General features: G+C 47.6%; 2 protein-coding genes across 2 annotated transcripts; both read left to right on the forward strand.

Annotated features, from left to right (window-relative positions):
- The first annotated feature begins 388 nt into the window (after positions 1 to 388).
- On the forward strand, positions 389 to 1,545 carry TMEM256 (transmembrane protein 256). Its single transcript, XM_081272848.1, has 4 exons — positions 389 to 530; positions 836 to 867; positions 1,140 to 1,220; positions 1,312 to 1,545. Exons 1-4 carry the CDS (start codon positions 446 to 448, stop codon positions 1,453 to 1,455), a joined length of 342 nt encoding a protein of 113 aa, XP_081128974.1. The 5' UTR covers positions 389 to 445; the 3' UTR covers positions 1,456 to 1,545.
- A 6,879-nt stretch (positions 1,546 to 8,424) lies between these two features.
- On the forward strand, positions 8,425 to 12,835 carry PLSCR3 (phospholipid scramblase 3). The gene is given in 9 exon segments (XM_081270169.1): positions 8,425 to 8,964; positions 9,169 to 9,311; positions 9,314 to 9,349; positions 9,598 to 9,839; positions 9,923 to 9,965; positions 10,066 to 10,286; positions 10,479 to 10,640; positions 12,257 to 12,418; positions 12,603 to 12,835. Coding segments are annotated over 9 exon segments (1,569 nt in total). The 5' UTR covers positions 8,425 to 8,461; the 3' UTR covers positions 12,660 to 12,835.
- Positions 12,836 to 13,028: the final 193 nt, after the last annotated feature.

Below are 13,028 nucleotides of genomic sequence, written 5' to 3' on the forward strand. Positions count from 1 at the left end.
CCATGAGACCACCTCTTTTTGGGAGTGGGTCTGATTTGAAGCTGAACAGGAGGAGCCTGTGGGGAAAGGGGCGGAACTTTGAGTAGGGACCGGGATCCTCGGAAATTAGCTGGAGGTGCGGGGCGCGGGGGGGGGGGGTCGAGGAGGTGATCAACTTGGAAAGTGGGCCAATCCGTGACGCAAATCCTCTAGTTCCGCCCTCAACCCTGCTCCTCAGAGCTCGGCTCCTCCGCTCCTAATTGGTTCTAGTTTCTCCGCCCGCCAGACATCTTCGCCACTCAGCAGCTTTTTTACAAAGGCGTAAGTACCCGGGTGAGGACCTGGACGCTGAAATGAGCACGGCCCTGATTGGGCACCTGTGGACTCTATTTGCATGGGCAATCTGGATTGGCTGGCCTCTTGGGTGGCCTGGGCGGTGTTCCTCGCGCGCGTGACCACCGTAGCCATGGTCGGACTCGGGGCTGCTTTCCGCCGCCTTGGTGCCTTGTCTGGAGCTGGGGCCCTCGGCTTGGCTTCCTACGGGGCGCACGGTCAGGGGGCTGGGGATACAGCTGGGCTGTGCTGGGGGCGACCGATGGGGTCTGGTGCAGAGGCGGAGCCTATGAGAAGTCCGGGCTTCCCATCGACCGCACAAGCCCGTGGTGCCCTAAACCTTTAAAAGTCTCTCAGCTGGTCTAATTGGTTCCCATTGCTGCCCGATATGTGTTTCTACCAGCCGGAAGCTTCCTGGGGGGCGCCCTTTTTCACCAAGGTTCGCCCGGGTCCCCCCGGGATTGGGGACAGTCGGCTCTGGCAGTAGATCTGGTCTGGTAACCTTTGCCTTTCTTCTTCACAGGCGCTCAGTTCCCGGACGCCTACGGGAAGGAGGTGAAGTAACTGTTCTGGATCTCCCCGACTTCCTAGTTTATGAAGGCAAAAAGTCTGGGGTCCCCGAGGAAAGTTGTGGGTGGGGGCGAAACGCGTGGATTTCAGGAAGCAGCAAGGGCCACAAGACTGTAGCGTGGGTACTTGAGGGAGCGGAGCTGCAAGCTGGAACTTGGAGGGTGTGGGCGGAAGAGACCAATTCTGGTCCTGTGTGTCAGTGGGATCCCTGGCTCCTGTGTTGCTTATGAAGTCCCCCATGTCTCTTTTTCTTACAGCTCTTTGATAAGACCAACAAACACCATTTCATACACAGCCTGGCCCTTTTAGGGGTACCTCATTGCAGAAAACCTCTCTGGGTAATCTGTCCCTCTACATAATGTTGACCAAGCCTATCCACTCTTATTTTGCAGTTCTTACAAGCCTCTATTCTGTTATTTTCTCCTTCAGGCCGGGTTGCTGCTAGCCTCTGGAACCACCTTATTCTGCACCAGCTTTTACTACCAGGCTCTGAGTGGAGACTCTAGCATCCAGATGTTGGGCCCGGTGGGAGGGAGCCTGTTACTCATAGGCTGGCTTGCCTTGGCTCTTTGAGGTCTCTTCTGTTTAATTACTAATATATCTGGGTAATTTGGGGGAGAGTTGGGGTAGAAAGGGGATTAAAAGAGAAAAGCAAATGAAGAACTTCGGAATTTTTGTTCATTTAACCTCATGGAGCATGAAAACTCAACCTTTGAACTTCTTCCTGGAAGAAGTTCTAACACTTATCATTGAGCCTTGGTTCTGGGGATTCTGTTCAAGTTAACTTGTGTTGATATTCTTAAACCGGCAGGCATCAGAGTCATAAGGAATGCTCCAAATAATGCAGATTCTTACTGAAACCTTTTGGCACCTGAGAGTCTGCATTTTAAAAGGTTTATCAGTAGTTCTGATGTTCACTAGAATTTGAAGATTACTGTAGGATTGTGATTCAGCTCTGTCATTCTACAAATTTCTCACCAACTTATTGTAAAAGTGGAGAGTTAAAACAAAGCAGGTCAGGAGGAGTATCATTAGTTATAAACTACTTTGCGGTGTAAAGCAGAAATAATATCATATATTAGGGAATCAGAAAATGCTTCACTGCTTGAGGTGATCCTTAAAGGACCTCTCTTGTATGGAGGATCATATAATGAACAAAGAGATTGAGGTGGGGAGAGGAAGGGTTTGGAGGCAACATGAGTCTTTAGTGTGTGCTGAGTTTCTGAATTAGGCAGGAAAGGAATGAGAAAAATTGGCAAGACAGACTGGACTGGCACAGCATGGAGAGAACTGGAAGATGTTTGGGAGGACAGCATTAAGTAAACCAGTGTTGGTCTTGTATCAGACACACATTACAAGAAGGTTCAGACATGAGCAAGACAGATGATGTCCTTTCCCTGATGGAGTTTCCCATCTAGCAGTGGAAATGGACTTTAAACAACAAAACACCCAAATATATCAGTTGTGCAATGTACTGAAGGAAAACAACAATGGAATAGCTGGGCTATAGAAGATACCCCCACCCTTTAGATGGGAAGACCTGGGGGTCCTATTGAAGGTGAACTAATGATGGGCAAAGTGGAGAAGTGTATTCTAGGCAGAAGGAATAGTTGGCAAGACAAGCTGAAAGGGACAGCTCAAAATCCTTGTGACAAAGAGAAAATGTGGTGAGTTAAGAGAAAGGACAAAACTAGTGCGGCTGCTATGTAGTGGACCAGGGGGTCCTGGATGGCTGGTATAGGCCTTGCAGTGGTGAGTTGCTTGGACTCAATTTGCAGTGCAGTAGTAAGTCTCTGAAAGGTTTAAGTCATCCTTTTTAAAGTATCTTTCTTTTTTCCTTCCTTCCTTTTTTAATTGCCAAGCAATGTATTGCCATACATTGCTATTGTATCTTCTTCATATGAAGATGATACAATAAGGCCTCAGAGAAGACCCAGGGTCTTGCACATGTTAGGCAATTGTTTAATCACTGAGCTACATCCCCAGCCCTTTTTATTTTAAGACAGGGTCTTCCTGAGTTGCCCAGGCTGGCCTCTAACTTGGGATCCTCCTGCCTCAGCCTCCTGAGTAGTTTTGCACATTTGATAAAGTGTAATTTGTATATTTTGAGGGTACATACTTAATTTTCCTGAAGGTATACATTAAAATAAATGTGGAGTGTGTAGACCCTTTCTCTAAATGACAAGATTTATAAGTAATCTTATCTATTGCTAGGTATTTCATCTAGTCCCATATCTTTACTTACAATCTGCATACTTTTTAAATTTATCTTTTTAAAATTTGTTCTTTTTAGTTATGATAATAATCTGCATACATTTTTTAAATTTTTTTCATTGTTGATAGGCCTTTATTTATTTAGTTATTTATATGGGGTGCTGAGAATCAAACCCAGTGCCTCACACATGCCAGACAAGTGCACTATCGCTCAGCCCCAGCCCCAATCTGCATACTTTGAAATCCAGAATTTCTATCTTCTACCCTAATCTCCACTGAGTTCCACAGCCCCATACCAGCAGCTTTTAAGGCAGCCCTAAGTAAAAGTGTATCAGAGATCTGTAAGAATTCCTGGTGGCTGGCTTAAAGATTGAGAGGGCCAGGAGTGAGAGATGGGATAGTAAGGCCAAATAGTAGAGAGTCTTATGATGTGAGATTATCCTCTCTCCTGAGGGCAATGGGGCATTTATATCCAGGGAGGTGGCATGATTTGAGTTGTATTAGTAGAGGATCACATTTCTTCATTTGAAGACGATACAATAAGGCCTCAGAGGAGACCTCCAGAGTGGCCTAAAGATTTAGTGGCAAAGTGAAGGCTGGCTCCTCAGTCTCCTACTTCCCAATCCAGTGCTCTAGCATTTTCATCCATCTCAGATGGCATCTAGGGCAGAGAAGAAATGTCCTGGAGGAGACCCCAGGTATCTGCAATGGCCATCTTCCATGTAATGAGTTCCCTAATACCTTAGCTTTGGTCCTGTCAAGTGGCTGGGCTCTTGGGGGAACCAAGATAAATAAAGCTTGATCATTAGCCCCCATTATTACTATTGTGATTTATTAAGTGAGGTATTTAAGTTAGGTTTGGTATAGTCAGGTGTGACACAGTGAAGGACAGACAAGATTGGTGAAAAGATTATTACAGATCACAGAGAAAAGAGATCAGTATACCTCACAGGGAGGTATAGGAAGGGAGTCCAGGATGCACATGCTCAACCAGCAAGTGGAAGTATGAGAGATGGAGGGACTTGTGGACTGAAGTGGTTTCCCATGATAGAGCTGTATTAGATAATCTGAAGGGAGCACAAGGCTAAGTTGGAGGCAATCAAGGGTTATACTATTGGATTCACCAGAACTAAAGTCAATGTAAACTTGTCATATGGTTCAGGGTCTGGGACTTATCTACCTAGAACACAGAAAGGGGGCTGGATGGGGAGTTCTTTGAAATATATAGGTCAAGGGAGACAGACCAAAAGCAGCATAACCAGATGGATGCCAAGGGTTAGGGGTATAGCTCAGTAGAAGCACACTTGACTAGCACAAGGTCTTGTGTTCAACCCCCAACATCACACACACATTAAAAAAAGTGACTGTCAAGCATTATAAATGAGGATTATGACAATTCCTGAACATTGTATCAGATTTCTCAACATTCCTGCAAGTTAGTAGAAGGGGAAGCTAAGGAAGATGCAGTGACTTGTTCTATATTATCCAGGTAGGATCTGGACAAGCTGTGATTTAAATTCTTCCCTGTTCAGCTCCCAGAGCTATGTTCTTTTCTTCTACAAATCAAGAAATTCAGATTTCAGCAGTGAAGATAGAACATCTAAAAAGATTAATATGTTGATGCAATGTGTTCAATGTTACAACTAGAATTGGGCTTGTTTTGCCTTTGGGGATTGGCAATACTTCAGTTTGTTTCCTGGGTTTTTAGCATGAACAGGAATTAACTAGAAAAAAGAGAAATACAAATTAAAACTGCACTGAGATTCCATCTCACTCCACTCAGAATGATAATTATCAATAATACAAGTAACAATGTTGGTGAGGACATAGGAAAAAAGGTACACTCATACATTGCAGGTGGGACTGCAAATTGGTGCAATCAACATATCAGTAATAAATCAAAAAGGAGAACAGTATATCAGAGTGGCCTAAAGATCTAGTGGCATACTGTATTGGGTGGGCAGGCAGAAAATGATCAGAGTAACGTTGAATGTGTACTGTGCAGAAAGCTCTTCTGAGCCAAGTGAAAATCAACTTGGAAATTCTCTTTTTCTCCTGTGTCCAAGCCATCATCAAGTTATGTGAGCTCAAGTGCATATCTGGAATCAGATCATTTCTCACCACTAACATTGCTGTCACCATGGTGCCGGGTCTAAGTCTATCAGATTGCACTTAGATTTCTTTAAGAACTTCCTCCTGCCTTTGCCTACCTACAGTCTTCACTATTTTTTTTTTGTTGTTGTTGTTCTTTTTAGATGTAAATGACAATAGAGTGCATTTTGACATATCCTACCCGGATAATATAGAACAAGTCACTGCATCTTTGTTAGCTTCCTCTTCTACTAACTTAGTATAACTTATTCTAATTAGGATCCCATTCTTATGGTCTTACATGATATGGAGTTTTACTGCTCATGTATTCATATATGAACATAGGAAAGTTATGTTCAATTCATTCCCCTTTGCCTAATCCAATGAACTTCTAATCCTCCCAACCCCCCATTGTGTGTTAGCATACACATATTAAAACATTCAGCCTTTGGTTTGGGAGGATGGTTTATTTCACTTAGCATGATATTTTTCAGTTCCATCCATTTATCTTCAAATGCCATCATTTCATTCTTCTTTATGGCTGAGTAATATTCCATTGTGTGTGTGTGAGTGTAGGTTGGTTCCATAGCTTTGCTATTGTGAATTGAGCTGTTATAAACATTGATATGGCAGCATCACTATAGTATGCTGATTTTAAGTCCTTTGGGTATATGCCAGGGAGTGGGATAACTGGGTCCAATGGTTCCAAGTTTTCTGAGGAGTCTTCATCCTGCTTTCCAGAATGGTTGCACCAATTTGCAGTCCCACCAGCAATGTATGAGCGTACCTTTTCCCCACATCCTCACCAACATTTATTGTTACTTGTATTATTGATAATTACCATTCTGAGTGGAGTGAGATGGAATCTCAGTGTAGTTTTAATTTGTATTTCTCTAATTGCTAGAGATGTTGATACTGCCTACTCTTGACAGAGCAACCTGAAAGAGTCCTCATAGTGGAGATCCAGTAGTCCTTGACCTTGGCTATATATTAAAATCTAGAGCATTCTTAAAAAGTTCCTATGCCTGCATCTCACCCTGTATATTCAAATTTAATCGATATCAAGTGAGATCCAGGCAGAGATGTTTTCTAAAACACTCCAGATGATTCTAACGTGTAACCAGGGTGGAGAACCACCATTTCACTGCATTTTAAATTTCATTTCTTGCCTGATGCAGTGGCGCAGGTCTGTAATCCCAGCTGCTCGGGAGGCTGAGGCAGGAGGATCTAGAATTCAAAGCCAGCCTTAGCAATGGTGAGGTGCTAAGCAAGTCAATGAGACCCTGTCTCTGAAGAAAATACAAAAAAAGGGCTGGGGATGTGGCTTAGTGGTTAAGTGCCCCTGAGTTAAATCCTGGATACAACAACAACAACAACAAAGTCTCATGCCTCCTCTCTGTCTAAACCTTCCAATACTTTCTAGCTCAGAGTATAATCCAATGGTCCAGAAAGGCCTTATGTGATCTAGCTTCCTATCGCCTCTGTGACCTTCTTGTTGTTAACTCCTTTGTTCACTGAACAAGTAAGGCACACTTCTGCTGCAGGGTTTTTGCCCTTTGCTATTTCCTCTGCCTGATATACTCTTCCCCAGAAACCTTCCTGGCTCAATCCCTCCTTCAGGTTTTTGCTCAGCTATCATTTTCTCAGTGATGCCTTCTCTCTTTAAAAGTACAAACCCAGCAAGGTGCTCTGGTACGTGCCTACATTCTCAGCTACTATGGAAGCCCTAGCGGGGAAGATCCCTTGAGCCCAGCCAGGAGTCCAAAATCAGCCCAAGCAATATTTTTTTTTTAAGCGGGTGGGGGTGGGGGGTGGGGGTTGGTGGCCAGGGATTGAACTCAGGGGCACTCAACCAAGGAGCCACATCCCCAGCCCTATTTTGTGTTTTATTTAGAGACACGGTCTCAGTTGCTTTTGCTGAGGCTGGCTTTGAACTTGCAATCCTCCTGCCTCAGCCTCTTGAACAGCTCCTGGGATTACATGCATGTGCCAGTGCACCCAGCTCTGGGCAACATTTTTGAGATCCCTGTCTTAAAAAAAAAAAAAAAAAAATTTGCAAGCCTGTGCTGGGAATGTAGTTCAGTGGTAGAGCACTTGCCTAGCATGTGTGAGGCCCTGGGTTTGATTCCCAGCATTGCAAAAATTAATTTAATTATAAACCCTATCCATCATTCCCTATCCTTATCCTGCTCTATTTGACTTTCTAACACCTCTCCATCTGACTTTTCATCTGTCTTACTTATGTCTCTTCCCCAAAGAGCATGTGCAGTTTTAAAAAAGACAAACTTTTGATCTCCTTGAGCACATGTTCTATTGGGGAAGAGACATAAAATTTGGGTCTGAAGCACATGATGATTGAAGCTTTGGAAGAAGCTGAGCAGCCCTAGGACTAGTCCAGAGGAACATGGACATAGGAAGAGAAGGAGGTCCCCAAATGTGTTTATCCCTATGCTAATCTTTGTTGAGTGATCCTTGCATCTGCTTGGTTAATAGGCACCTGAGGTAATCCTGGACTCCTCACTCCCCAACCAAGTTCTAAATTATTGTCTAAATATCTCTAAAGCCAATCACTTCTCCTTGCACCATCACTACTACAACCACCCTTTCCATAGACTGCTAACAACCCAGTCTGGGCATCTCAATCGTTCTCTACATTGCAGTTTAACAGATCTTTCTAAAACACAAATTTGATCTCTCCAGGTCTTAAAATCTTTGGGTGGGTTTCTTGCTGCCCTTGAGGCCAAGTCCCAGGCCCATAAAGCCCTTTGTGTATGTCATTGCCTCTCTAAATACACCTCTTTCTTTCTTTTTTTTTTTTTTATATTTTATTTTTTTCTAAATACACCTCTTTCCAGCAGTCCCCAAAGTGTAAGTAGAACTTCAAATACCTAGCTGGGTGTGGTGGAGCATGCCTGTAATCCCAGCAGTTTGGGAGGCAGAGGCAGGAGGATCTTGAGTTCAGAATCAGCCTCAGCAAAAGCGAGGTGCTAAGCAACTCAGTGAGACCTTGTCTCTAAATAAAATACAAAATAGGGCTGGGGATGTGGTTTAGTGGTTAAGTGCCCCTGAGTTCAATCCCTGATACAAAAAAAAAAAAAAAGAACCAACTTCAAATACCTCCCTCAGCTTAGGACCCAGACTAAGAAACTCCTCTTAGGGGAAGCCTTTTCTGGCTAAGCTTCCTCCTCCATAACCCTGAGCCTCACCTCACGCACACTCTTTATGGACACTGTTTGGCTGCTTGTCATCCGCGTGGCTGGAGTGCAGGACGTACATGCAAAGTGCCTGTGGGGGTCACCAATGCGTCAGGGAGAAAAGACAGCGAGGTCGCCCTAGGGAGGTAGAAACAGAGCCAGGAACTAGTCCTGGAAGCCAGAGAGTGTATGTGAGGGTGTTCCGCTGCGTCAGCGAGGCCCGAACCGCCCTTGGGAAGAGGAAACCAGGGTCTAGCGCGCCAGCGTCAGCTGCCCTCGCTTCCCACCAAGGGGCATTGAGCATTCAGCGCTATAGGACCTGGCGGGGGTCTCAGGCGGCCTCTTCTCCAGGCATCTGCAGTCGGAGCGGAAGAGGAGGACACAGCGTTGATGCCAAGGAGTGCCAAGCGCAAGGTCCGCGGCCCGGCAGGAGAGGCGGCCTTCACTCTGCGCAGACTCGCCGCCCGGGGTGTGAGGGGTGGGGCCTGGACGACCGAGGGGCGGGGTCACGCCTTGGGCCCGCCTTCTCTAGCGCCTGTGAGCTGCCGAGTGTGCGGTCCCCGCGTTATTCTGGGGGCTTCAGGTGAGCGGGGACATAGAGGGATCAGGGAGGCCTCCCTCGAGGTCTGTTGGTTTGACTGCAGGTCCATTTGTCCTGCCGTCTGCCTAGAGCAATCTTCTTGGAGAATGGGCGAACAAAGGGAGGGGGCGGTTCTGGGGCCCCTGAGGGAATCCAGGGTCCCAGGTACCCCGCCCCTCCCGCTGACACTTTCGGTTTCTCCCCGAGTCATAGGCGCCGCCCAAGAGACCCTGGGCTGGCGCCGGGCGCAGCTGCCTCTCTGCGTTTGCCTGTCCGTCTTTGTGTCTGTCTCTGTGTCTGTCTGGCTGTCTCCGAGCTTGCCTCCACTTCCAGAACTAAGCCGCCCCGACACCTCCATCCTGCGAAAACCGACCCTTTCCCATGTCAGGTAAGTGGGCGCGAGGTGGGGGTCTCCGTTATCCCCCCCACAGACTTGGGCACCGGGTGTCGAACACATCCTCTAGGAATGTGCTCAGACTGGCTGTGCGGGCCCTCCCGGGTAGCCACCGCCCTGCTCCCCTACCCCATCTTTCCCCGCCTCTTCCTACCACATTTTCCGCGGAGCCTCGCGGCCCTCCGGCTAAGAAAGGGCAGGGGTGCTCACGGTGCTTTCTAATCTACCCCTGTCTTCCACAGGCTACTTGCCCCCAAAAGGCTATGCCCCTTCACCCCCACCTCCCTACCCTGTGAGCGCTGGGTACCCGGAGCTGGCGCTGCATCCTGGACCCGGGCAGGCGCCAGTGCCTGCCCAGGTGCCAGTGCCTGCCCCTGCGCCAGGCTTCGCTCTCTTCCCTTCGTCTGGCCCGGTGGCCCCAGGGTCTCCTGCCCCTTTCTTGCCACTGCCAGGGGTTCCTTCTGGCCTTGAATTCTTGGTGCAGGTAAGTGGAAGGGAGAGTGACGGAAGAAGAACTGGGCATTCAGGCCAGCCGTTTGATGTCAACGCTATCCCTACTCTTTCCAGATTGATCAGATCTTGATTCATCAGAAGGCTGAGCGAGTGGAAAGTAAGTAGAAATCCGAGACAGTTGAGCATGTTACCATGGCAGGGATGGTAGGTTCCTGGACGGGTGATGTGCATAAACCTCAGCTTGTTACCTTTGACAGCTTTCCTAGGCTGGGAGACCTGTAACCGGTATGAACTGCGCTCGGGAGCTGGGCAGCCCCTGGGTCAGGCGGCGGAGGAGAGCAACTGCTGCGCCCGTCTGTGCTGTGGCGCCCGCCGGCCACTGCGTGTCCGCCTGGCAGACCCTGGGGACCGTGAGGTGCTGCGCCTGCTCCGCCCGCTCCACTGTGGCTGCAGCTGCTGCCCCTGCGGCCTCCAGGAGGTGGGCGGTGAGGGATGAGACCTGGGAGAGGCTCCAGTCGGGGGCGGGCCTTGATAGCACAGGGTGGTGAATGCTGTGGGTGGGAACTTTAGTGAGGGGACTAAGTAGTAGTCTGAAGGTAGAGCTGAGACCAATGAGGGCTTAAGCCAGGGTCCTGGGCTCGGCAATGATTCTAACTGCCTTCCATTCCAGATGGAAGTACAGGCTCCTCCTGGCACCACTATTGGTCACGTGCTACAGACCTGGCATCCCTTCCTCCCTAAGTTCTCCATCCAGGATGCTGATCGCCAGACAGTTCTGCGAGTGGTGGGGCCTTGCTGGACCTGTGGCTGTGGCACAGACACCAACTTTGAGGTATTAGAAATAAGGGGAGATTCCTGGGAACTTCATAAACTAAGATGGCAGCTTCCATGAGGCAAGATGGCTTGACTAAGACCAAGCCCTTGACTTCATCAGTCCAAATCTATTGTTGCTCCTACTGTACACTTCCAATTTTCCTCCATTCAGAAATGGGATAGCCCTGTGGTCTTAATATAAAAGCACAGCAAAAAGGATTTCATCCTCAAGAGCAAATCTGATTGTTAATTACAACCCTGTATTTTGTGTACATGTGTGGAGGGGGATCCAAGGCCAGCCTGGATTTAGGGTGAAGGATGATTATTAAGTCTGTCATGGACTGGGCCCATGTGGCTGGCATGCATGAGTCTGTGATCCTATTCTCCGGAGCAAGCCTTGATTTAGTATCCCAGCTTGCCCTGCTGACCTTGAAGTCCAAATGACCCTTCCGACATGAAGTCTAGGTTATGCCTTTTCTCTGTGCCTATCACCAACCTGAAGCTTGGAAAATTCAAGTGGCGAGAATTTCAGGAGGTCTGGGAAAACATCTTGGTTTCTAGAAGACAAGAACATTCCACAGTCCCCTGAGTTCTTTAGGGGATAATTTTCTGTGCGGATAAGAATAAAATAACAGGTATCATCCCATAGACTTTCCAATGCTTCTGATGAGGTGCTTTACCTCCTAAGGTAACTTTTAAAAAGTGAATCACCTTGATAGTCAGAGGGAGGTTCTGTGATGGGAACCAATTTAGAAGGAGACAGTTGTGTGATCTCTGTATGGGAATATGTAAAGTGTGAGGTTCTTATAGGTCCAGTGTCCCTTTTACACCATTATAAATGGTCCATACTTGAAGCTGTTTGACTTTGAGACTGTTTGACCAGCTGGGACAGACCTTGCCCAGCCTGAGCCTGGGCTGCAGGAAGTGTTCCAGAACTGTAGGATAGAAAGGAAGGGGATGGACAGGATATAAAAGGAAATCACTCCAGTTCTAGTCACTGGAAACTAAGCATAAAAAGGACCAGGAAGTCACTATGAATTACCACCCATTTGTTAAGATTGTTTCTTCTGGGATCAAAGAAGTCTATGGAAATCATGGACCCAGAGATCCATAGGCTTGAATCTCTGTAGATTAAGCTCAAATTCAATCCTGGACAAGGCACAGCCCTACTTTGCAGATTAAAATCACCTTTGGGCAGACATAGCTTTCTAGGAGCTTGCTTGACTAGTAAAGTACACCAAGATTTTGTCATCCTTCTTTGCCATCTCAGCCAGGCTACTTTGTGCAGGGTACAGACTGTACTGTGGGTTTTTGAGACACTGGTAATCAAAGCAAATCTAGCAATTAGTTAAACACTAAGTGGATTTTGTGCTTCTATTTCCTTCTACTACTGATGTCCAGGTGTGGTCTCTAGAGAACAACAGATGTGAGTCTAAATCCTGATTTTCCCTATGTATTTGTAGCGTGACCCAGGGTACCTCAGTTCCCCCAGCTTCTATAGAAACCCAAAGCTCTTAGGAAGATTCACAAAGTGTAGAGCCTGTACAATACATACATGGCAACTGTAGGAGTGAGATTTGAGGCAACTGAGATTGGTTGCATCCTCCCCAGTTGGGTCTTTCTCCCTCCCAACAGGTGAAGACTAGGGATGAATCCCGCAGCGTGGGCCGCATCAGCAAGCAGTGGGGAGGGCTGCTCCGAGAAGCCCTCACAGATGCAGATGACTTTGGCCTACAGTTTCCACTGGATCTGGACGTGAAGGTGAAGGCTGTGCTGCTGGGAGCCACATTCCTCATTGTGAGTTGGCTATCTCTGCCCCTTCTGCCTCTCATTTGCTGTTATGTGAAGCTTTGTGCACTTCCTCGCCTTTCTAGGAGGTTAGAGACAAATGTTATGGAGGGTTGTGGGTCCAGACCTGGGTTGTGATGACTGAGCCAGACTGGCTCAGCCAGATCTCCTGTTGACGGTAGCCTTTCCTCAGGACTACATGTTCTTCGAGAAGCGTGGAGGTGCTGGGCCTTCTGCCATCACCAGTTAGAGGCTGCCTCTGGGTGAGGAGACCATCGCCTCAACAAGAATTCAAGATGGTCCCCTGCCCTGGCTTGGCCCCTCCTCAGAGGCAGCCCCTTTCTTCCACGTACACTGCAGGGAACAGACACGGGTGCCTGAGTGGCTGGGGGCATGATGCCCTATCCTTACCCTCTCCCCTGGCCTCCTTCACCTGTGGCTCTGCAGAAGGGTGTGTATGAGAGCCCTACCCTGCTGTCTCCTACCACTGTCTCCCAGCAGTCCCTTGGCACACAGGCATTATTGGCTTTCAGACTGTCCCTACCCACTCCTTCTCAACTTCTTCCAGGGTCTCTGTACCAGAAGTGGCCTTTGGAACCCAGGGCTTGGATTTTACAAC

The sequence above is a fragment of the Spermophilus citellus genome, assembly GCF_964194105.1.
Source record: "Spermophilus citellus genome assembly, chromosome: 17".
Taxonomy (NCBI): Eukaryota; Metazoa; Chordata; class Mammalia; order Rodentia; family Sciuridae; genus Spermophilus; species Spermophilus citellus.

Coding starts and splice junctions, on each gene's coding strand:
- TMEM256 (XM_081272848.1), top strand. CDS start 446: ATGGTCGGACTCGGGGCTGCTTTCCGCCGCCTTGGTGCCTTGTCTGGA. Junction 531..835: donor GGCTTCCTACGGGGCGCACG/GTCAGGGGGCTG, acceptor TCTTCTTCACAG/GCGCTCAGTTCCCGGACGCC. Junction 868..1,139: donor CGGACGCCTACGGGAAGGAG/GTGAAGTAACTG, acceptor TTTTTCTTACAG/CTCTTTGATAAGACCAACAA.